Source organism: Silurus aristotelis (genome assembly GCF_946808225.1).
Source record: "Silurus aristotelis genome assembly, chromosome: 20".
Classification (NCBI taxonomy): Eukaryota; Metazoa; Chordata; class Actinopteri; order Siluriformes; family Siluridae; genus Silurus; species Silurus aristotelis.
Genome location: NC_139593.1, coordinates 4,775,087 through 4,799,566, shown reverse-complemented (window position 1 = coordinate 4,799,566; position 24,480 = coordinate 4,775,087). Strand labels below are relative to the sequence as shown.

Genomic DNA, 24,480 nt, shown 5'->3' with positions numbered 1-24,480 from the left:
TTCTCCAAACATGCAGGTACACCATTATATCGGATGTCTTTATATGCGGTAGCATGAAATTTCCCCGTCGTTTTATCTAGGAGACCCAAACCTGTTCTAGAACAATACTCCAGCTCCATGAAACCCATGCACTCCATGCACCCCAGGCCTCCTACATCAGTACCTGACTTTACCTACACCCGTGTGATGTAATGAAATCTCACACAAATCTCCCAAATATCTAGTGAAACATCTTCCCAGAAGAGTGGGAGTTTATTATAAGAGCATGAAATGCGTGTTCAAAAAGCTCATGAAAAACTTTTGTCCATAAAATTTATTCTAGATTATCTGGGTGAATTGATATTAAATAAGACATATTAGATGTCCTGTCCTGAACGTAACTGGGTCTAGGTCTTTAAAATAAATTTTGTGCTCCATTGGGACTAAAGAAAAAAGATCCGTCCTGCAGTTTTTAAGGTGTCCAGGCATCTGCTCCTCATTAGAACCTTGTCCTGGTTTGTGAGAACAATAGAGGTAATACCTGGATGCTTCAAGGGGATTTTTTGGTATGATATCCTTTATGGTGTAACAGGATGTGTTTCATTCTTCATTGTTTTAGGATAAAGGAAAGAATAAAATTCCTGATATTTTCCCCCATTTTCTTTGACAAACTGAATGAATTTGGTCTAAAAAATAAGGTCAATAAACGACTTGGTTTCTGATAAACCTCAGAGAACGGGTTCCACCACGTCACAGCTAACGGTCCATCAGAGCTTCTGGTGAGACAGAGACACCGAGCTCCTCGGTCCAAACCCAGTTTCCCTCAGCGTGACACCACGCTGAGAAAACCGACCCGAGCCAAGAGCCAGCCGCCGGCCGGCGCTGCTGAGAGGACCTCCAACCTGGATAACAGATGCCCAAATATCCGCTACGACTGGGCCGAGAGGAGCATGGAAGCCAGGGAACGGAGGAGGCTCAACATGAAAGGCTCAGCATCTGCTGGTGAGGTGAGTACAACAAGCTCTCAAGCTTGGAACTGTTTTTTTTTTTTTTTTTTTTATTTGATAAAAGGTTGAGAATTAAGATAAGATAGATATACCTTTATTAGTCCTATAGTGGGGAAATCTCTGTGTTACAGCAGCAAAGAAATGTGAAAGTATATAAAAAGTACAGATACAGTGGGGCAAAAAAGTATTTAGTCAGCCACCATTTGTGCAAGTTCTCCCACTTAAAAAGATGAGAGAGGCTTGTAATTTTCATCAAAGGGACACTTCAACTATGAGAGACAAAAGGAGAAAAAATACTGTTGCTGGTAGTTTGGCCCATTCCTCCATGCAGATCTCTATAGCAGTGATGTTTTGGAGATGTTGCTGGGCAACACAGATTTTCTACTCCCTCTAAAGAGTTTCTATGGGGTTGAGATCTGGAGATTGGCTAGGCCACTCCAGGACCTTGAAATGCTTTTTATGAAGCCACTCCTTCGTTGCCGGGCGGTGTGTTTGGGATCATTGTCATGCTGAAAGACCCAGCCACGTTTCATCTTCAATGCCCTTGCTGATGGAAGGATGTTTTCACTCAAAATCTTACGATACATGGCCCCATTCATTCTTTCCTTTACACAGGTCAGTCGTCCTGGTCCCTTTGCAGAAAATCAGCCCCAAATCATGATGTTTCCACCCCCATGCTTCACAGTAGGTATGGTGTTCTTTGGATGCAACTTAGCATTCTTTGTCCTCCAAACAAGACAAGTTGCATTTTTACCAAAAAGTTCTGACCATATGACATTCTCCCAATACTCTTCTGGATCATCCAAATGCTCTCTAGCAAACCTCAGACGGGCCCGGACATGTACTGGCTTCAGCAGGGGTACACGTCTGGCACTGCAGGATTTGAGTCCCTGGCGGCGTAGTGTGTTACTAATGGTAGCCTTTTTCACTTTGGTCCCAGCTCTCTGCAGGTCATTCACTAGGTCCCCCTGTGTGGTTCTGGGATTTTTGCTCACCGTTCTTGTGTCATTTTGACCCCACGGGGTGAAATCTTGCATGCAGCCCCAGATCGAGGGAGATTATCAGTGGGCTTGCATGTCTTCCATTTTCTAATAATTGCTCCCACAGTTGATTTCTTCACACCAAGCTGCTTACCTATTGCAGATTCAGTCTTCCCAGCCTGGTGCAGATCTACAATTTTGTTTCTGGTGTCCTTTGACAGCTCTTTGGTCTTGGCCATAGTGACGTTTGGAGTCTGACTGTTTGAGGTTTTGAACAGGTGTCTTTTATACTGATAATGAGTTCAAACAGGTGCAATTAATACAGGTAACAAGTGGAGGACAGAGGAGCCTCTTAAAGAAGAAGTTACAGGTCTGTGAGAGCCAGAAATCTTGCTTTTTTGTAGGTGACCAAATACAAATTTTCCACCATAATTTGCATAATTTTCTTTAAAAATAAGACAATGGAATTTTTTTGATTGTTTTTTCTCATTTTGTCTCTCATAGTTGATGTGTACCTATGATGAAAATAACAGGCCTCTCTCATCTTTTTAAGTGGGAGAACTTGCACAATTGGTGGCTGACTAAATACTTTTTTGCCCCACTGTATATGAAAAGAGATTAAAGACCCAATGACGTTTCAGAGGAAACGTAAATTTGCAAGCACCACCCCGTGTCTGAATCGCTTCTGAGCAACCGAGGTGAAGGGTCACTTTACAAAGATCCAGAGGTACCACATGTACTGGATATCTCAGGTCTACGGGCCAGACGTTTCTGAATTATTTAGCTCGACTTGGGTATCTGAGGTGTTCCAATCACCTAATTAGTACAACGTAAAGAAGTTTCACCTGCAGCTGCAGAAAGTTCTGTCTAGAGCTGCACAGGATTCTGGGTATTGTGGATCAGATGCAGTATTTGTACACAGTAGGGATGGTAAGATTCACAGATTCGCATACTTGTTATACTTTTATTTTTTAGAAAGTAAACAAGAATTGATACTGTATGTAGACCGATTTCTCCTCGCTAAACAGTTTCTCTCAGCACCACCGCAGCTACGTGAACATCACAACACTATGGAGACCGAGGCGTGTCCTGAGAGTCACATAGAATACAGATTAACATGGCAGAGGTAGAGCTGTAGGGGCCATGAAAAGGCCATGCGTTAGAAGTCAGAAGGCACTTAAGTAAATTGATGATTTGCTGACTGTCTGAACCAAAGAAATAAAAGAACTATACCGTATTGAATTGCATACCATCGTATTTTTTCCCGTTAAACCGCGTGTTGAATCGTATCATATCGAATTAGTAGCTGCTTCATGTGTATCTTTAATGTATCGTATCATTGGCTATGTATCAAATCGCATCGGCCTCAGTTTATGGAGATGCACATCTATAATACGTACATATAATGCTGCTGCAGACATACACAAGTTTACATAATCAATTCTCAAATAAAGTACAGAGAAAGTTGTATCTCAGTGGTTAAAGCTTTGGATTTTGGCTCTGAAGGTCGTGAGTTCAAATCCCAGCCATACCAAGCTGCCACGCCGGGGCCCCTGAGAAAGGCCCTTAACTCCATACCTGCTCAGTTGTACGAATGAGGTACATGTAAGTCGCTCAGGATCAGGGCGTCTGCCAAATACTGTAAATGTAAATGTGTGAACTTTAGTAATTTCCAAGGGAAAAACGTTACGGATATTATTTTGTATAATGAATAAAAACATTTGCAGAGCAGAAAAAAAAGAAAAAGAAAAACAGTCAATTGAAGCACAGATGTCATGTATATAGAGGTTCTAAAATCTAAGAGGTAATATAATAATAAACCAGGAAATATAATACACCAGGTAATATGAGGGTTTATTATAAACTGAAAGCGTGAGCAAACAGCGTATATTTTACAACGAGACACTGAATGAAAGTCTTTTAAATAGCCAGTGTGTGTGTGTGTGTGTGTGTGTGTGTGTGTGTGTGTGTGTGTGTGTAATAGGATACAGGTGGCCTGTTAGAAGCATCGGAGTGTGTGTGTGTGTGTTTGTGTGTGTGTGTGTGTGTGTGTGTGTGTGTGTGTAATAGGATACAGGTGGCCTGTTAGAAGCATCGGAGTGTATGTGTTTACATGTGTGTGTTTGTGTGTGTGTGTGTGTGTGTGTGTGTGTGTGTGGTTTGATTGCTGTAGTCCAGATTAATACTGGGAGAACCAAGAACCAAGATAAACATCTGGCGAATCTGGCTAGAACAGCACCAGGTAGCAGCATTAGTCTCAAAAGTCTCTATTTGTTTCCTGTTCCTGCTCAGATCCACTGGGACGACGTCACGGTGCAGACACGGCATGATTCTAAAAAATTTGGAAAGGTTTCGGACCGCCGGCGAGCGAGATCGGCTGATCTGGAGAGGTTGCAAGGGTCTGAGCTTTCTACAGCAGATGATCGCTGGACTACTGAGTACATGCGCTGTTTCTCGGCTAGAATGAGGTAAAAAAATACAAATACGGAGCAAAGTTGCCTGAACAACATTAGAATTGAAATGGACGGATTCAAGACTGACGTGACAGAGGATTTTTATGTTTCAGCTGTTGCCTCAATCATGGACCAGACCACGATGACTCGAAAAGGCTTCCGTTGTACATATAGCCTGAAACTCAGGACACATACCGTTTTGTTATGTTATAAACATTGCGTCTCGAACATCGACTTTCACTGCCCACGTTCACACACAGAGGAATGGAGGAAAAGGACAGTTCGAATACCCACAGGAGTTCTTGATCCAACCTTCGATGAGCAGGGTGTGTATTTAAAACAGATCTGTGTGGAAAAATTGGTTCAAACGACAACATATGATAACAGATCTGCTCCTTTTCTATGACCTCTGGTTTGCTCTGTTAGCTTTGCTAGCAGAAACCTGATAAAGAAACAAATTCCTGTGGCAAAACCTGGACGCTTCTAACGCTACAGTCACTTACACAGCATGTCTCAAAAAGGAACAAGAACATTTATCTAGGATGGAAGTCCATTCTTGGCTAATCATGCTTGGCTTTGGTTTCAGAAGAAAACGGGTGAAGAGGTCTAGATCTCAAACCAGCATCAGGGAACATTTTAAAAGCTTTCGTTTGACCAAAACGTAACCTAAAGGTTTTTAATAATATTCCTTTTATAAAGATCTGTAAGTTTGTATGTCTCTAGTGATCATTTTTGGCTAGCAAGGCAGCTTTGAACACCAGTTTTAGGCTAACTAGCTATTTTACTAGCTACTAGCATTCAAATGAAGCATTTCTGTAATGCAAAATCAGATTTCCAGATGATTATTAGCCACCGTAGCCAGTAAATGTTACTTAGTTTAATAAGTAAGACAATCTGTTGTTGGAAAATGGAAAATAAATGAGAAATAGAATGTTCCAAAAAATAGCAATCTTGGAGTCAGTTGTCCACAAGATATTTTTTGAAACATCCTATTCCTCAATTATTTTCCATTTGATCCTATCCTAATATCCTCATTTATTTTCCATTTTCTCTTACAATAACTTGAACTCATTTGGGAAGATGTTTCACTATATTTTGTGGTGATTTGTGTGAGATTTCATTCAGTCTGCCTGGTTATGCCCCTGCAAATGGATTTTGTTTTTCATATAATATATTTGTTATATAGATATATTATTTTGTACGTGTAGTTCAAAACGGAAATTATGACTTATTTGATGGCATGCTGATGGTTGTGAAGGTGTTCATGCCACATTGGGCTTCATGTGGTGTTAGACGAAGCAATTGGCAGCAAAAATGGAAAGGAAAAGTAATAGATTTTTGCAAAAAAAGCGACTCTCATTAGTGATGCAGGCTGTAACATAATATTATGAGTGGGTTCATAATCATAAAGCTTTTCATAGACCACTAGTGTTAAAGTACACAGTTGAATGGGCAAAATGAACCTTGCATTAATATACAATAATATATATATATATATAGCCCATCCTTACATAGTACACTAATTCATATGCAGCAGGACATCCTTCTTTTTCTTCTTCATCTTCTTATTTTTTTTTTTTTATCTGGTTTGTATTTGAAGTTTGCTTTGTTTGAGGTTTTTTTTTTTTTCTTGTGCTTGAAAAAAAGATTATTCTAAATAATTAAACAAATAATACACCCAAATTGAATACTATAAAAAATTACTATATTGAAAATTTAATTTATATTATCGATGAAATGTCTTCTTACGACCGACATGTTGATTTTGCAACGAAGTTTACATTTTTAAACATTGTATTGATGAAAAATGAAGAAAAATGATACAAAGCAAGATCTATTTTTGTCTGTGAATAAACTCACTTTGGAGCGTTGGCATTAATAAAAAATCATGTGCAAGCAATTTCATGCTGTTGGTTTGTTTTTTATGTACATTTATCATGGGAACACAGATGTGTGTAGAGCAGGCGTCTTCAACCTTTTGTGCACTATGGACCATTAATTTACTTATTAAACATATAACTTACATGAAACTGTCTGTGAAAAGTGTGGAAAAAGAGTCTTTTATGGTTTTTCAGATTAATGCATGTTCCATTTGTTTATATTCAACAAACTAGGTAATGTGAAAAAGCACACAAGAATTGGACAGTGATTGAGTGGAAGAAAGTTCTGTGGAGGGGAAGGATGGAGAATTATTCCATAATCCAACAGCATGCAATTCCGTGCGGACTGCGGCTCATTGGAACCGACTTCGCCATACAACAAGACGATTAGCAGTTCCTCAGCTCCTCATCTGTCATTAACTGCAAGACATTGGTATAAAAACAAGATAAAAAAAATATATATAAAACAAGACTTGGGTACAGTGTACTGGTAAACCTCTAAAATTTTACCATAGTACTTTCAAAATGGTAACTGAAAATGTAAAGTGTTAAAGATAAACAAATTTGCCCACATATGATTTCATACCATTGAAGATACCATTTTATAAAGATTTTTTATGATAAAATACAAGGAATTAAGTACACAAACTTCATATTTATCCATAAGTATAAAAGTAAAACTGACTGATTCTCCCACACCTACTTTATAACCTGCTTGGTTTCAGATGGCATTGCCCATAAGTAGTGTAGTGTAAAACTAGTGCTCACTTATCAGTATCCATCAACTGTTATACTCTCATATTCCTCTTTATGTTCAGTGTACAAAAGTGTGAATAATATGCACTGCATTCATGAATGCTGATTACCTTATCATAAATCATTTTATTTATGGTGGACTCAGGAACATGTCTCTCCCTCAGGAAGCTGAAAAGGTCGTCCATCCTGTAATAGTACATTAACAAGAGTCCAGTAAATACACAAGCTGTGTGTATACAGTGATGCAGTATGTAGTTGTACTAATATTGAAAAGTCACAACAATCAGTTCTTGTTCACTCTGATACCATACACATTCATTTCACATTACGTTACACAATCACAATCTGCTGAATAGTTTGGATTTCATGTTTTACCTTGCTACATTTTAAATGCAGTAAAACGGGGAGACATTAACGTTAGACAGGCCTGTATCACACCTGATGATGTGATGGTCATGATTTAGTGGCCCTTTTCATTTCAAACCTGGTGAGTGTTTACAAGATTATTATCATTGCACGTTTCGATGTTTCACTGAGGCACACAATTGTAAATAATAAAATACAGTACCTGGACAGAGAAGACACAGCCTTTGTAGCCTGAACTCCTGTCTGCCATGTACACATGAAGCATCGTAACATTATAGCAGGAGCAGAACTGATTGCTCCAGATACTGCTTGTTGTTCAAAAATAACTCAGAATAGGCAGAATAAAAACTGATTTGTAAGAAATAAAGTCAGAATTGCAAGAAATAAAGTATAAAGTAAAGTAAGAATTGAGAGAAATGCCTTTTTTCAATTCTGTGAACTAATTAAATAAAACACTTACTCTAAACTAAATTATATTGAGTTAATTGCTACATTCTGTGAATTTTTTAAGTGGTTATAAAAAAGCAGATGTACTTCTTTATTTTCTCTTTAAATAATAAATAATACTATAATAAATATAATGTTGTAGAACTAATAATCATGTAGTAATGTAGAACTTTTTCTTTTCACACATTCAAATAATAATATTGTACAAAACTTTTGGATTTGGCAGATGTTTTTACGCTGGATGCCCTCCCTAACGGGCATAATAATAATGATAATATTAGTTATATATATGTAAGTTATATGGTGGTCTAGTGGTTAGGATGCGGCGCTCTCACTGCTGCGGCCCGGGTTCGTTCCCCGGTCAGGGAACCGACCCCAGCCATAAGGGTTGCACAAGCCTTAGTGCTGGTCCCAAGCACGGATAAATGGGGAGGGTTGCGTTAGGAAGGGCATCCAGCATAAAAACATGTGCCAAATCAAACATGTGGATGGTCCGCTGTAGCGACCCCTAATGGGAGAAGCCAAAAGAAACTGTCATTATAATGTGTGTGTGTCTGTGTCTGTAGGGGTGTGTGTAAGTGTTTGTGTGTATTGCCTTGCAGGCCCTTGTCCAATTCTAAACTATAAATACGATAAATGTACAAAAAAATGTGAAAAGAAGTTGCAATTATTATATATAAATATAAATAAAAAAATATATATACTCTATATATATATATATATACAGTGAGGAAAATAAGTATTTGAACACCCTGCTATTTTGCAAGTTCTCCCACTTAGAAATCATGGAGGGGTCTGAAATTGTCATCGTAGGTGCATGTCCACTGTGAGAGACATAATCTTAAAAAAAAAAATTCCAGAAATCACAATATATGATTTTTAAACTATTTATTTGTATGATACAGCTGCAAATAAGTATTTGAACACCTGTCTATCAGCTAGAATTCTGACCCTCAAAGACCTGTTAGTCTGCCTTTAAAATGTCCACCTCCACTACATTTATTATCCTAAATTAGATGCACCTGTTTGAGGTCGTTAGCTGCATAAAGACACCTGTCCACCCCATACAATCAGTAAGAATCCAACTACTAACATGGCCAAGACCAAAGAGCTGTCCAAAGACACTAGAGACAAAATCGTACACCTCCACAAGGCTGGAAAGGGCTACGGGGAAATTGCCAAGCAGCTTGGTGAAAAAAGGTCCACTGTTGGAGCAATCATTAGAAAATGGAAGAAGCTAAACATGAGTGTCAATCTCCCTCGGACTGGGGCTCCATGCAAGATCTCACCTCGTGGGGTCTCAATGATCCTAAGGAAGGTGAGAAATCAGCCCAGAACTACACGGGAGGAGCTGGTCAATGACCTGAAAAGAGCTGGGACCACCGTTTCCAAGGTTACTGTTGGTAACACACTAAGATGTCATGGTTTGAAATCATGCATGGCACGGAAGGTTCCCCTGCTTAAACCAGCACATGTCCAGGCACGTCTTAAGTTTGCCAATGACCATTTGGATGATCCAGAGGAGTCATAGGAGAAAGTCATGTGGTCAGATGAGACCAAAATAGAACTTTTGGGTCATAATTCCACTAAACGTGTTTGGAGGAAGAAGAATGATGAGTACTATCCCAAGAACACCATCCCTACTGTGAAGCATGGGGGTGGTAGCATCATGCTTTGGGGGTGTTTTTCTGCACATGGGACAGGGCGACTGCACTGTATTAAGGAGAGGATGACCGGGGCCATGTATTGCGAGATTTTGGGGAACAACCTCCTTCCCTCAGTTAGAGCATTGAAGATGGGTCGAGGCTGGGTCTTCCAACATGACAATGACCCGAAGCACACAGCCAGGATAACCAAGGAGTGGCTCTGTAAGAAGCATATCAAGGTTCTGGCGTGGCCTAGCCAGTCTCCAGACCTAAACCCAATAAAGAATCTTTGGAGGGAGCTCAAACTCCATGTTTCTCAGCGACAGGCCAGAAACCTGACTGATTTAGAGAAGATCTGTGTGGAGGAGTGGGCCAAAATCCCTCCTGCAGTGTGTGCAAACCTGGTGAAAAACTACAGGAAACGTTTGACCTCTGTAATTGCAAACAAAGGCTACTGTACCAAATATTAACATTGACTTTCTCAGGTGTTCAAATACTTATTTGCAGCTGTATCATACAAATAAATAGTTAAAAAAATCATACATTGTGATTTCTGGATTTTTTTTTTATTATTATGTCTCTCACAGTGGACATGCACCTACGATAACAATTTCAGATCCCTCCATGATTTCTAAGTGGGAGAACTTGCAAAATAGCAGTGTGTTCAAATACTTATTTTCCTCACTGTATATATATATATATATGTGTGTGTGTGTGTGTGTGTGTGTGTGTGTGTGTGTGTGTGTGTGTGTGTGTGTGTGTGTGTGTGTGTATGTGTGTTTGAGTGTGTAAGTGTTTGTTGTTATTACCTCGCACATGACTACAGGCTGAAATAAAAACACAATAAACGATATATAATTAGAAAAGAAGTTAAAATTATTATATTTACTGTCATTAATATGTGTGTGTGTGTGTGTGTGTGTGTGTGTGTGTGTGTGTGTGTGTGTGTGTGTGTGTGTGTGTGTGTGTGTGTGTGAAAGCACTGTGGTGGCATCATTAAAGATCAAAAAGACTTTCAGCACACACACGTCTGTACTATCTATCTATCTATCTATCTATCTATCTATCTATCTATCTATCTATCTATCTATCTATCTATCTATCTATCTATCTATCTATCTATCTATCTCTCTATCTCTCTATCTCTCTATCTATCTATCTATCTATCTATCTATCTATCTATCTATCTATCTACAAAAAGTACATTTGCAGCATACACGCACAAACATTTAACACTTCACAATTGGCACTTGTAAATTTAACTTTATTTTATTTTATTTTAATAAATTATTGTGCTAATAATTCAATTTAAAATGACCAGTCTAACTGACCATTAGTTCCCAATAGAGGAAAATTAATTTAAGTATTTAATTGCTTGGGGTATAAAAGATCATTTTGACCTGTTTTTCAAGCCTCTAGGAACATAATATCGTCAGCCAAATGGTAACAATTAAATAATGTTAGATAAAGTATGCCTTTTATTATTGTCAATGTTGTTAGCCTTACTAAACTCTTTCTATACACTCTTTATGCTCTGTTTACTTGCTTCTGTTACCACCTTCCCCAGTGACCTCCTCTGAACCTTGGAAGCATTTCCATACCAGCAGATCACACAAAATCTCAATCCTTTCAGTTTAAATTTTATATATATATATATATTTTTTATAAAACATCCAAAGCATTCTGCTATGGACATTAAAATAAAGTAATTACTTTTCAAACATCAATTCTCTGTTAATGCATCTTGCTTACATAATCATTCGATGCATCTACTAATGTTTATGGTCCAGAATTAAACTAAGGTATTTATATTTTGTATTTGCACCCTATTGATTAATGTAGGATTTAAATGTTGCTTTCTCTCTAAAATCGATATCCATCTTCTAAGCTATGGACATATTTACAGTTTCTCTCAGTTGCATCCTTGATATTTGCAAACCAGTGTATTTCTCAAAACAATTTGTACAAACATCACAATACATTGGATTTCTTGAAAAAGCTCAAACTTTTCACAAAATCCTCAGTTCATCTTTCAAAAGTGAGTATTTGTGTCAATGAACATCTCATTCCTATCAGAATAAAAAAGTCCTTTTGTCATTGTTCACAAACAAAATCACAAAATGTTTAGTCGTGTTGTATGATGCACAGTTTCAGGATTTCTTGATATAAACTATGATTTGTGTTACAATGATGATGAAAAATGTACAAAATTTGACTTCCTTCTGTTTGGCATCTATGAATTTCAGCACAAATTAATCTATTTATTTGGATCTTTGATTTATATTGAGTGCAGGAGACCAAACAGGATTCACACTTTTACTGTGCTGTACAAGTGTTTGTTTGTTTCTTAGTTGTTCATTTATAATTCTGTGTTTTGTTCTGACTGTATTCACATATGGGTGGAAAAGTCAAGTGTCCCAATATTTTAGAGAAGCTTTAAACGCTCTACATTCGTGTCTCTACATTCGTGTCTCTACATTCGTGTCCCAAATAGTGTATTTTAGATTCCCATATGATGATGATGATAAACCATCTTATAGATTTGGTCACAATGCAGCGCTGAGTAAAGTGAAGCTGTAGTGTTTTTCATTAGTTTGGTGCAAACTTCTCTGTGCTCATTAAAAGTATTGTATCTCCAGGTGAACATGGTTTATGACTGGCGGATGAAAAGTGAAAAGCAGAAACAAACTTTGGAATGTCTGACGTTCAAGCACAGTTCTGTCATTGCTCCGTATTCTAAAACATACACTCTGATGATGGGGCACAAAGTGTGCAAGCAATTAAAGCCGATGAAGGTGATGAGTTGAACCGCTGCCAAATCATAACGCATAAAAGAAATCGGGAATTTTAGGTCCGAAAAGTTGTTAGTGGGAAAAATTTGCAGGATGACTCACTCATGTAACCAGGGAAGATCTACACAAACACCAAGACACGAATGTAGAGCGTTTAAAGCTTCTCTATGGTTCTGCCTGATCCATCTTGATTCCCTAATTCTGGATGGAGTTCTATTCCGTTTTGAAACCACACACTGCAGCTAAGAATGGTTTTACTTGAAAAGCCTGAAGATCCATGAGGTTACTGTGGAGGGTTAACTTCAAGAACCATGATGATGGATTTGAACTGTAATTCATATAAACAGTTTGGGTCTGCAATTCGATTCAAGTCTCCATCAGTGAACAGTTGATAACCTCAACAATGTCCGAACTATAATGAGTGGATATTTGGTGAAGAGAATGAGGAGAGGGTCTTCTTGAGTCTGGTTTCTCTCAAAGTTTCTTCATCATAGAGGAGTTTTTTCCTCACCACCATTATCTCTGACTCTCTCAAGAGGGATAAACCTATAGGGACAAATGTATCAAATTTTTCCTGTTTATTTCTGCTTCGAGACAATGTCCACTGTGGAAAGTGTTATATAAATAACACTGAATTGTTCTGATGTGTGATTCTGGTGATGGAAATGGACTTTACACGTCTTAACATTAATTCAATTTGAGGTCATTTTCGTTACCATTCAGTTTAATTATAACCTAATTCAGGGTTCAGATGCAGTTACGAGGTGGTTATCAGATAGTCTTGAGACTAGCGATCCACAGATCTGGTAGCTTTCTACAAATTTCCTCCCTCAGACACCTTAAAACCTGGCAGTAGAACTCGCTATAGAAGGTCTGACAACCGGGGAGGAAATCTTGATGTGCATAAACTTGGTAGAGCCGTGGACCTGCCTTACCTTTTTCGTTTGTGGAGATGATGGGTGAAGTTCCAGTGTGAAGACTGTTGCTTCCATTAACTTTGACAGTGTCATCTAAGTTTTCTACAGAAAGATTATCACTAATCAATAAAAATATGAAGCTTGCTGGGATTGTGGTGTTCTTGTTTGGTTGTTCATAATCTTGGAATGCAGATAAAATATTTATGACCTTGTTCCTCCACTGGGAGCTTCAGCAATAAAGGAAATTGAGTATTTTTGGTGTTTGGTGGTCTTAGTGGCCCACCCATAATTAGTTTTTGCTCTTATGAGAAACTAGAGCAGCTACGAAGTTTAGCTTAGCTTCCAAACCTTGTTACACATACAAAACAGATACTACACTAATCCGTTCAGCGTTTTAGTAATTCAGCCAGCAGTACCGGCTCCATACACACATAAACTCATCAGAGAAAGACGATTGAGTTCGAAAGTCTCTTTTATCACTAAACTCAAACCCACAGACAATAATCTGTTGCCTCAGCTTGTTTTTATCGATCTAGTTCATTTTAACATCCGCTCCCCTGAGTTCTTCACCCGGAACAGACTGGTTGCATTATTTTATCGATCTAGTTCATTTTAACATCTGCTCCCCTGAGTTCTTCACCCGGAACAGACTAGTTGCATTATTTTATCGATCTAGTTCATTTTAACATCTGCTCCCCTGAGTTCTTCACCCTGAACAGACTGGTTGCATTATTTTATCGATCTAGTTCATTTTAACATCCGCTCCCCTGAGTTCTTCACCCGGAACAGACTAGTTGCATTATTTTATCGATCTAGTTCATTTTAACATCTGCTCCCCTGAGTTCTTCACCCGGAACAGACTGGTTGCATTATTTTATCGATCTAGTTCATTTTAACATCTGCTCCCCTGAGTTCTTCACCCGGAAAACAGACTAGTTGCATTATTTATTTTGAATCAGTGAACTTCTAAAATCTAAAATAAACACAAATTTTAAAAAAACTTTTCGAGACAAAAATGGAAAAATGCATACAAACTTTGACATCTGCATGAGTTTATATGTTTAGATGGACATATAATTAAAATATAACCTCTTATAGATGTTCTACATGGTGAAAAACGTTTCTATATTGAGCTGTAAAAACGTCAGATCTTTTTTATAAGGTGCACATCTCTGAAAGTCCTGGTTGGGAAAATCTAAATTCTGTACATATACCACACACACACACATAGACACAGAGTGGAATATACAAATCTGCTCTGCAAGTCAGCTGTTAAAAAAAAGAAAAGAGAAGAAGAAATGAATAGTGTATGGATGAAGAACTTTGATTAAATCCGATCTCAGCAGCAGATGTTTTCTCAGACTCGCAGCTCCATCACGCGCACACGCACACACACACACACACACACACACACACACACACACACACACACACACACACACACACACACACACACTTCAATCTGTGGAGATTTACCAAGCATTAGCACAGACGTGAATCTGGATTGGTCAGACGGTGTTGACAGAAATGGAGCTGAGAATGTGCTAGAAGTTTCTTCAGAGACCAATAAGAAGAGCAACCAGATATGGCATACTGCCAAAAATGTGCGGACACCTGGACATAAGTATGTGCTTTTTGAGCATCGCATTCCACATTTAGTCCCAGTTTGCTCTTATAATTCCCTCCACTCTTTTGGAAAGATGTTCCACTAGATTTTGGAGTGTGCTTATGGATATTTGTGTTCATCAGCCATAAGGGTGTTAGTAAAGTCAGGTACTGATGCAAGTGAAGTGAGGAGATCTGGGGTGCTGTCAGCATTCACATTCATCCCAAGGTGTTCAGTAGGGATGAGATCAGAGATCTAGAGCAGGAGATCTTCCTCTCCAAACCATGTATAGAAGATATTCATGGAGCTGGCTTTGTGCCGCATCCAAAGATGTTCTGTACAATTGTGTATCTCCAGCTTTGTGGTAACAGTTTGGAGAAGAATCACATAATTGTAGGAAAGATCATGTTACTATATGTAAAAATATGAAATGACATGTTACTATATGTAAACAAGGCAACGTTCCTTTTGATTTTAAATTTTGTATAGAATGGGATGATGGTGTAACACAATGCTACAGCTGGTGCTTCCTCTTGATTTTCTGAAGAGGTCAATCTTTTATCACATCATACAAACTCATAGGTCAGAGTTCACCGAACTCGCACTTCGGAAATGCAAAATATTTTAATATTTTCTAAGAACTTTGACTTACTGTAATGTTTCAACTGCTACTTTCACACCTTCCTGAAATTGAAATGACACACCTGAGCAGTTTAAAATCAGCATAAATAAATAGTTAATTAGAGCTTTTGCAATCCATAGCTGACTGCAGTTACTTAATATGGTGCTGTTTATACCTCCAAATGTATCATCCATTTCTAATGTTTATACAATAAAAAGATTTGTTACAAATTAAACAACGACTACAAGTCAATCAGAATTTCTGCTTTCATTTCTTCATATTTACATTATGATGCATCCTGTAGATCAGTTCAATAACAATCCAAATTTGTTCTCTTGGTTTTACATCTGGGTTTCATCTCCATCAGTTCTATGACCCCTGCTTTTCACAATATACATGCTTCCCTTAGGAAATATTATTAGAAGGCATGGAATTAGCTTCCATTGTTATGCTGATGATACCCAGCTATATATCTCATCTAAACCAGGCGATACAGGTCAATTAACTCGGATAACTGAGTGTGTTAGGAAATAAGAGATTGGATGACCCATAACTTTCTACTTTAAAATTCTGATAAGATGGAGATTTTGCTCATCGGCCCAAAAACTAGTATACAGAAGCTCCAGCATCTCAGCCTGCATTTAGACAGTTGTTCTGTAACCACTAGCTCAACTGTAAAAGACCTGGGAGTTATTTTAGACAGCAACTTATCTTTTAAAAATCATATCAACCAGGTTACAAAAAGGTTAGAAATATTTCTAAGCTAAGAAACATGTTATCTATATCTGATGCAGAGAAGCTCGTCCATGCGTTCATGACCTCCAGAATAGACTACTGTAATGCATTACTAGGTGGATGTCCTGCATCATTAATAAACAAGCTTCAGTTAGTTCAGAATGCGGCAGCAAGAGTTCTTACTAGGTCAAGAAAATATGACCATATAACCCCAATCTTATCGTCCCTACACTGGCTTCTTGTTAAGTTTCGAAAAGACTTCAAACTAATGCTTCTCACTTATAAAGCACTAAATGGTTTGGCTCCCATGTATCTCTCCAGTCTTTCAACACGCTACAATCCATCACGCTCCCTGAGATCTCAAAACTCTGGGCTTCTAGTAGTTCCTAGAATAGCAAAGTCCACTTAAGGCGGTAGAGCTGTTCGGGGCTCAGACACACTCTCTCAGTTTAAGTGCAGATTAAAAACATATCTTTTTAGCAAAGCCTACACATAACACGTCTCACATCATAACCTTGTGCTCCAGAACATATGATCACATGCACATTAGCAACTTGTGCTGTTAATATCATGAACAGCAGCTACGCTAATTGCTCTCCACTGCTTCTCTTTCTCTACCCATCCCGAGGCTTCCTGAGGTTTGGCCAGCTCAAGTCACGTCCCACCTCGTGAGGATTATGGACTTTAAAGAAGTAGATGACTTCGCAAACATCCTGAACCATCTAGAGACGTACCAGTGCCAATTAGATCCCACTACATGTGTGGAGTTTTGACATTGGACCTCCTGGAGTGTTTAAAGGCTCTGGCATGGAGAAGCTGTTGCTGGATCTGTGATGATCACAAATGTTGAGCTCAGTAGCTCCTACATTTATACCAAAGACTGTAGAAAGAACATTTACTTATAATCTTATACTCCTGTACTCATGCTAGTTCTCACTCTCCAGTGTTCTGTATTGTTGAAGGATTTATGATCAAACTCTTGATGTCACCCAAATGAGGATGGGTTCCCCTTACAAGTCTAGTTCCTCTCAAGGTTTCTTCCTCATAACATCTAAGGGAGTTTTTCCTTGCCACAGTCGCCATGGCTTGCTGATCAGCAGAGGTGGCAAAAGTACACACATCCATTACTTAAGTAGAAGTACAGATACTCATGTTTTAAAATCCTCGGGTAAAAGTTGAAGTACTGATTATATCTTTTTACTTAAGTGAAAGTAAAGAAGTCTTGGCTCTGACATGTACTTAAGTAAAAAGTAGTTATTACTTCTACCTGTTTTAGCTGTTAACTGGACCTCACATCATATTAATATTTGATGGATGGATGGATGGATGGATGGATGGATGGATGGATGGATGGATGGATAGATAGATAGATAGATAGATAGATAGATAGATAGATAGATAGATAGATAGATAGATAGATAGATAGAACTTTATTGTCATTGCATGGTACAGGTACACAGCAACGAAATGCAGTTTGGCATCTACCAGAAGTGCAAAAAGTAGCAATCGTGCAAATAGTGCAGATAAATATGTATCATATGTACAGTAATTAAATATAAAGGCTGTAACAGTGCAGAGATGTGTGGACATCATTAAGAGCCTTTGCTATGTTTCCACAGGGACAGTTAATGAGGTGATACCGGAGAAAGTGCACCTCTTTAAGTCAAGTCAAGTAGCTTTTATATATATAATCATAGACATTTTACAGATTTAAATGATGTATTGTTTTTATCTGTACGATCAATAAAGACAGTCATTTAAGTTCGTGTCGCCATTATGAGAGAAAAACCCACAAAATTGTGTAAAACATGGCGGATTTGGTGTTTGATTTGAGACTTGGCGCAGAAATAAAACACAAGTTTACTGATTAAAAATATTTTTATCTGGAGTTTATTTATTTATTGTATATCTAAGTAAAGAAGGGACGTCGTGAATAAGTGTATGTTTTGCTGGAGGTTTTAATTTCGCCTCTTTTATATTTAGTTATTTATTTATGTATTAAAATTTTTTTATAAAAATGGTAAAAACAAAAATGCGCGCTGAATTGATAGCGTGTTAATATCATCTCGTGCCGTTTAAAATATTTTGAATTTTTAAAGCTAAATATATATATATTAATACAAAACGAATTAAAAATGTTGTTACCTAATGAATGTATCCAGGCTGAAGATCCACATATAGAACACAAGCAGAGAAAAAATGATGATGATGATGAATGTGTCTGTTCTCAGTCATGTTCTCATCACTGACCCCCTCTGTCTCATCCACGTTCACCCCAAACTTCTTACTGCCTTCTGCCTGCTGATTCTTATCTTCATAAAGAGTGAGAGTCAGGACTTTATACACCAGCGGATTGAAAAGACGCGCAGTCACAGGAAATCGGTTGTTTGATATTTCACCAAATCAGTGGATTAAAAGTAAAGTAACGAGCCTGTGTTGAAAATGTAAGAAGTAAAAAGTACAGATATTTGTGTAAAAATGTAATGAGTAAAAGTAAAAAGTTGTCTGAAAAATAAATAGTGGAGTAAAGTACTGATGACAAAAAAATCTACTTAAGTACAGTAACGAAGTATTTGTACTCCGTTAGTTCCCACCTCTGCTCATCAGGGATAAATGCACACCATTCACGTTGACTGTTGATTTCTGTAAAGCTGCTTTGAGACAATGTCTGTTGTGAAAAGCGCTATAGAAATAAACTTGACTTGACTTGACTTGAAGGATGAAGTATAATGGAAAGTAACTAGTATATGATCATGAAACGTTTGCTTCCTGGTCAAAAAGTCGCTGGCAAACATTTCAGCCTTGGTATTCTGTCCTCAGATTGCTCATAAAAAGATTTGAGTCTGGTCAGTGTTGTTATTTTTTACTTTTACTTGAGTGTTTAACTGTGAGGTGACTGGACAGTTAAGCTTGCAAGGTGCATCATGTCGATCATTATATCTGCACATACACACTAAGTGAAAGCTCTTGTTTTATTCAAAGCCAAAACAGAGTAGTATTTTTCCCTCTCCAGTTGCTGAAACCACTTTCCAACAAATACATAAATTCAAAATGTCCCAGGCTATGGATTTTTCCAAGGAGCATTAATCACTTAAGTTGATTTGTCTCCATAAGTCGCCAATATTCACTCTTATGTATTCATCATCTGGGTCGAAACACCGTCATTTATAACACTGAACACTGCTTTTTACAGGAAGTGATGGATATAACAATTTAAACCCATTTAAATAGCTACCAGAAAACGACTATATTTATGAGGGGAGTGTACATGGGAATCATAGGCAGTGTACAGGATCTTTTACCAGTGTGCTGAGGATGTTTGTGGTGATTAGAGTGCTTTCGTCTGAGGCCTTTTTTCAGCAGGTTCCTAGCCACAATGCGCTCTATGAAACAGGCTAGTCCTGCTCGCTCTCAGTACCCCTCATCCTCTCTGCCATTATTCATAGTTTCCAACAACCTGCTCATGCACACTTTTCTGTCCTCTGAGATAAACGGCTTTTCCCATTCGCAATCGGAAACAAAGTTTGGCCTTAAATAGTGCTGTGAGCAGACACACACAACTTATACATATGTAAATGTGCATATACAGTAGGCAAACGATCAAAGATGATACTCCAAACAGCCACTGTTGTGTTTAACAAGGAGCTGATTTTATAGATGACATTTCACACATTAAAATGCAAACAAGGTAATAAAAAAAGCAAATACAAAATTTGTAATAGAAAATCGAGAAAGTAAATGTTTAAGAATAATTGAAAACATAATAGAAAAACTGTAAGAATAAAAAGGTATTAAAAATGCAATTAAAATAAAAAAATGTGATAAACACAAATTAGCAGGTAAACAGCTAATGGTTCATATTTTTAAATAATAGTTTTAACATTAAACAAATAAAACAGCCACTTGTTATTATTTGAATGAATAAAAAACAAGACTAATTTTATAATATTTAAATGGTACTTTAAAAATATACTGTATAAATACATTAGGCTTTAATATGGGAATGGATAATTTCAAAACAATAAGTACATGTCAGTAATTAAATATGAACTCACAGTGTGCAAACCAATTGACAGTTAAAACATGTGTGAAGCTCCAGTCAATATAAACCATATTGCTTATTTAACTACAGTAGCTTCCCAGCTATTTTCACTTTCAGCACAGTGTTACGGTGAAGTGACTGGCACGTTTCATTAATACAGCATGAAATTGGAAATGCGAATTTCCCCAAGGCACACGGACCCCTGTTCACTCATGCAGGAGAAGAAGTGTTCCTCGTGAGGTAACTGGATAGAGGACACCAGAGATGAGGCTGAGGGAGAGAGAGAGAGAGAGAGAGAAAGAAAGAAAGAAGAGGGGAGAGAGAAGGAAAGACCGTTTACTTTTCCTTCCAGTTTTCCTTCCACACTTCAGAGCTGCAAAATCAAACAAAAACATAAACTGCTTGTGGAGGCCAGGTCATCCAGCACTCCTCACTCTCCTTTATGGAACAGTAACCTGGCATAAAACCATGCACATGTTAGTTACGATGCAAAAACAAAACCGAAATCTTTACTTGCTGTTCCTCAAAATACCAACTTACTGCAACATAAAGCATTCTGTCATTGACTAAAAGTTAATCAGCATGAGAAATTATATTCGAACTACAGAACAACTTACAGTAAAAAGTCGTAATTACAGAACAAAGTTTCGAAACAATCACAATAATGACTAATGTTTGGAAAGAGTTTAATTACAGTAATTAGAACAGGATCGGTTTACATTATGAACTTTGAGCAGCTTACTTTAATGAGAGGACGGCCTCCACGAAGACCCCCTTCAGGTTTGTTCAACAGGGGGAAGAGTTTCGGCAGACTGGTCTGTGTAAATACATAAAATAAATACAGATAAAAAGTAGAAATTAATATAACTATAATGTATAAAATATAGGGATAAAAATATATATTGTTATATTATAGTGTGTGTGTGTGTGTGTGTGTGTGTGTGTGTGTATTTTATATATATATATATTTATACACAGTGTGTAAGTGTTTGTGTGTATTACCTTTCTGTGCGGCGATCATTTCTGAAATAAAAACAATAAATGTAAAAAAAGAAAAAGTTAAAATTACATGGGTATTATATGTACTGTTATTATAATATGTGTGTGTCTGTAGGTGTGTGTGTGTGTGTGAGTGTGTAAGTGTCTGTGTGTATTATCTATGAGGAGTCTGTTCTCCTCTGAAATAAAAACAATATAAGTAAAAAAAGAAAAATGTAAAATTACATGGGTATTATATGTACTGTTATTATAATATGTGTGTGTCTGTAGGTGTGTGTGTGTGTGTGAGTGTGTAAGTGTCTGTGTGTATTATCTATGAGGAGTCTGTTCTCCTCTGAAATAAAAACAATATAAGTAAAAAAAGAAAAATGTAAAATTACATGGGTATTATATGTACTGTTATTATAATATGTGTGTGTCTGTAGGTGTGTGTGTGTGTGTGTGTGTGTGTGTGTGTGTGTGAGTGAGTGTGTGAGTGAGTGTATTACCTTTTAAAAGCGTGTTGGTCTCTGAAATAAAAACAAAAAATGTACAAAAAAAATGTCAAAAGAAGTTACAATTATTACATATACTGTCATTATAATGTGTGTGTGTGTGTGTGTGTGTGTGTGTGTGTGTGTGTGTGTATTACCTTTCGCTTTCTTCTCTATAACCGCCAAGGCTGAAATAAAAACACAATAAATGTTATACAATTTGAAAAGAAGTTAAAATTATTATATTTACTCTCATTAATATGCATGTCAGTAGATGTGTGTGTGTGTGTGTGTGTGTGTGTGTGTGTGTGTGTGTGTGTGTCAATTTTTCAATAAATATTGGGTTTGTCCCGCGACTTCGTCCCAGTTTTTAATTTTGGCCCACTGTGAATTTAAGTTTGACAGCCCTGGTCTAACGTAATGTGAAATGAATGTGTATGGTATCAGAGTGAACAAGAACTGATTGTTGTGACTTTTCAATATTAGTACAACTACATACTGCATCACTGTATACACACAGCTTGTGTATTTACTGGACTCTTGTTAATGTACTATTACAGGATGGAGGAACTTTTCAGCTTACTGAGGGATCGAAATGTTCCTGAGTCTACCTTAAATAAAATGATTTATGATAAGGTAATCAGCATTCATGAATACAGTGCATATTAGTCACACTTTTGTGTCGAGTCGAGATTAGAGACCCACAGGGATCAAAAACAAATAAAAGACACACCGTAATTTCCGGACTATAAAGCGCACCCATATAAGCCGAACCCACTGAATTTTACAAACATTTTTATTTTGAACACTAATGTACTTTACACAGGCTTTAACGAAAGACACGTTACACACGGTGTAAAGGGTGAAATATGTTGCGCTTCCTTTAGGAGCATAGCGGTATTTTGGGAATAGCCTGGCACCACATTTTTTTTCCGGTATTACTGCGCGTGTGCAAGACTGAGGATTATGTGCTTATTATTTTCTGATGCTGATTTTAAAGTTTCTTTGACTAACCCGTGTCAGGCTGCAGACGCGGAAGCCGATATAGTCCGATCATTGTCCTTTTATTAGAGGGACAGCACATGTAGGATGTTTTGGTGACAAGGTGAGGGAGGCGAGATTGAGATGGTTTGGACATGTGCGGAGGAGGGACATGAATTATATTGGTAGAAAAATGCTGAAGATGGAGCCACCAGGTAGGAGGAAAAGAGGAAGGCCAAGGAGGAGGTTCATGGATGTGGTGAGGGAAGACATGCAGGTAGTTGGTGTAAAAGAGGCAGATATAGAGGACAGGGTGGTATGGAGACGGATGATCCGCTGTGGCGACCCCTAATGGGAGCAGCCGAAAGAAGAAGAAGAAGAAGAAGAAGAAGAAGATTGTCCTTTTATTTCAAAACACCGTACAACACAAAAACACTCATAAGCCGTTGAAAATAACAAACAAAGACATCCGCTCGATACGCGTTGTCCGCTATGAGTTCGAATGTCCCAAGCATAATCCATAAAGCCTTCGGCAATGAGTAATCCAAGTCGGAAGTGGAATTCGGATATACAGCCGGCGGCCGAGCAGCCACGCGATTGTCCAGCTTGACAATATAACGACCGACAGCCTGTGACTCAAGAACGTGAGTTTATGTAGTCTGATCTTTCATGAGCCACAGCTGTCGGTAATCTTGGGAAGCAGCGTGACTGCTATCGAGGGGGGCGTGGCAGGGTGAATCTCTGACAGCTACAGAGGGGGGCGTGGCAGGGTGAATCCCTGACAGCTACAGAGGGGGGCGTGGCAGGGTGAATCCCTGACAACCCGTAACGCTGTTGCCAAGAAAAATAAAAAGGCACGAGTTTTGGAAACCTGTCTGTGCTTAAATGATTTCTGTTGCAACTGGAGTTAGCGAGCTCTCCCATGACCCAGACTCAACGCATTACAACGGCTTTTATCTAAACAGTAGCCGACCAAAAAACTCATTGTTCACTGTCTTCCTCCTACCTTTCACAACTATTTCTCTCGGTAGTTTATCTTTTGGCATCGTCGTGCGTTTAAAAAATCACCCGATGGAAGTTTTTCTCCCGATGCGGTGCAGCTCAGAACACAGGTGAGGTGCGTTTTTTCGTGTCCGTTCGGAAATTTCATTGGTCTAATGTTATGGGTTTCAGTTTTTTGGCTTAAAGTTTGTGAAACCGGGAAAAACCCAGGAAAAATACATAAATTAGCCACTTTGTTGTTTAAGCCGCGGGGTTCAAAACGTGGGAAAAAAGTAGCGGCTTATAGTCCGGAAAATACGGTAGATAAATAGAAACCACTAGCTAGAGGTCACTCCATTAGATCACCAATAAACATCAGAAATAGTTTGTGCACTAATATTTTGAAGTGTCAATGAGAGGCTCAAATAGACAAGCTGCAATTGATCAACGTAGCCTTCAAAGCCTTTGCGTAGCAGCGTCCTGGATTTTCTAGAACAGTAAATACTTTAGAATAGAAGATCGGCATTTATTTTTTTTTTTTCGTGCGCAGGAATGTACTCGAGTCAAATGTCGCTTTTAGACATCCCACCACCCTGGGTGCAGATTATTTTTATTAATTCGTAGTTTCATAACGAAGCAATTCTTCATACTAGACTGATCAATGAGTGCGAAAAAGTGCTATTTTATAAACATGAAATTTAAATATTTTCTCATACTCAGGGGGACAAAAAAAACCCTCCGTCTCCTAGGGGACAAACAAAGCGTCTCGTTTCTAACCTTAACCCCGTAAACACATCCGCATCTGTCCACACATACTT

At 38.0% G+C, this 24,480-nt stretch overlaps 1 protein-coding gene and 1 pseudogene across 4 annotated transcripts in view; one reads left to right on the top strand and one right to left on the bottom strand.

The window, feature by feature from the left end:
• The window catches only part of LOC310716036 (centriole, cilia and spindle-associated protein-like), a 59,438-nt gene that overhangs the window by 1,015 nt on the left and 33,943 nt on the right, over positions 1-24,480 (top strand). For 2 of the 3 annotated variants that reach the window (XM_083522858.1, XM_083522859.1), the window contains 3 exons: positions 712-986; positions 4,259-4,434; positions 4,533-5,146. In XM_083522858.1, coding sequence (XP_083378984.1) covers positions 712-986; positions 4,259-4,434; positions 4,533-4,593 — 512 coding nt within the window. In that variant the 3' untranslated portion in view covers positions 4,594-5,146. Of the gene's footprint in view, positions 1-711; positions 987-4,258; positions 4,435-4,532; positions 5,147-24,480 lie in introns of those variants that run through there. The other variant, XM_083522860.1, reaches the window with a different exon arrangement.
• The window catches only part of LOC310715600 (exportin-1 pseudogene), a 5,950-nt pseudogene continuing 1,067 nt past the window's right edge, over positions 19,598-24,480 (bottom strand). Inside the window, exons 2-3 of the transcript XR_014538238.1 lie at positions 24,398-24,480; positions 19,598-19,726 (exon numbers count right to left, since the gene is read on the bottom strand). The exon at positions 24,398-24,480 is cut by the window's right edge and continues 100 nt beyond it. The product of XR_014538238.1 is annotated as an exportin-1 pseudogene (transcript). The remainder of the gene's footprint in view (positions 19,727-24,397) is intronic.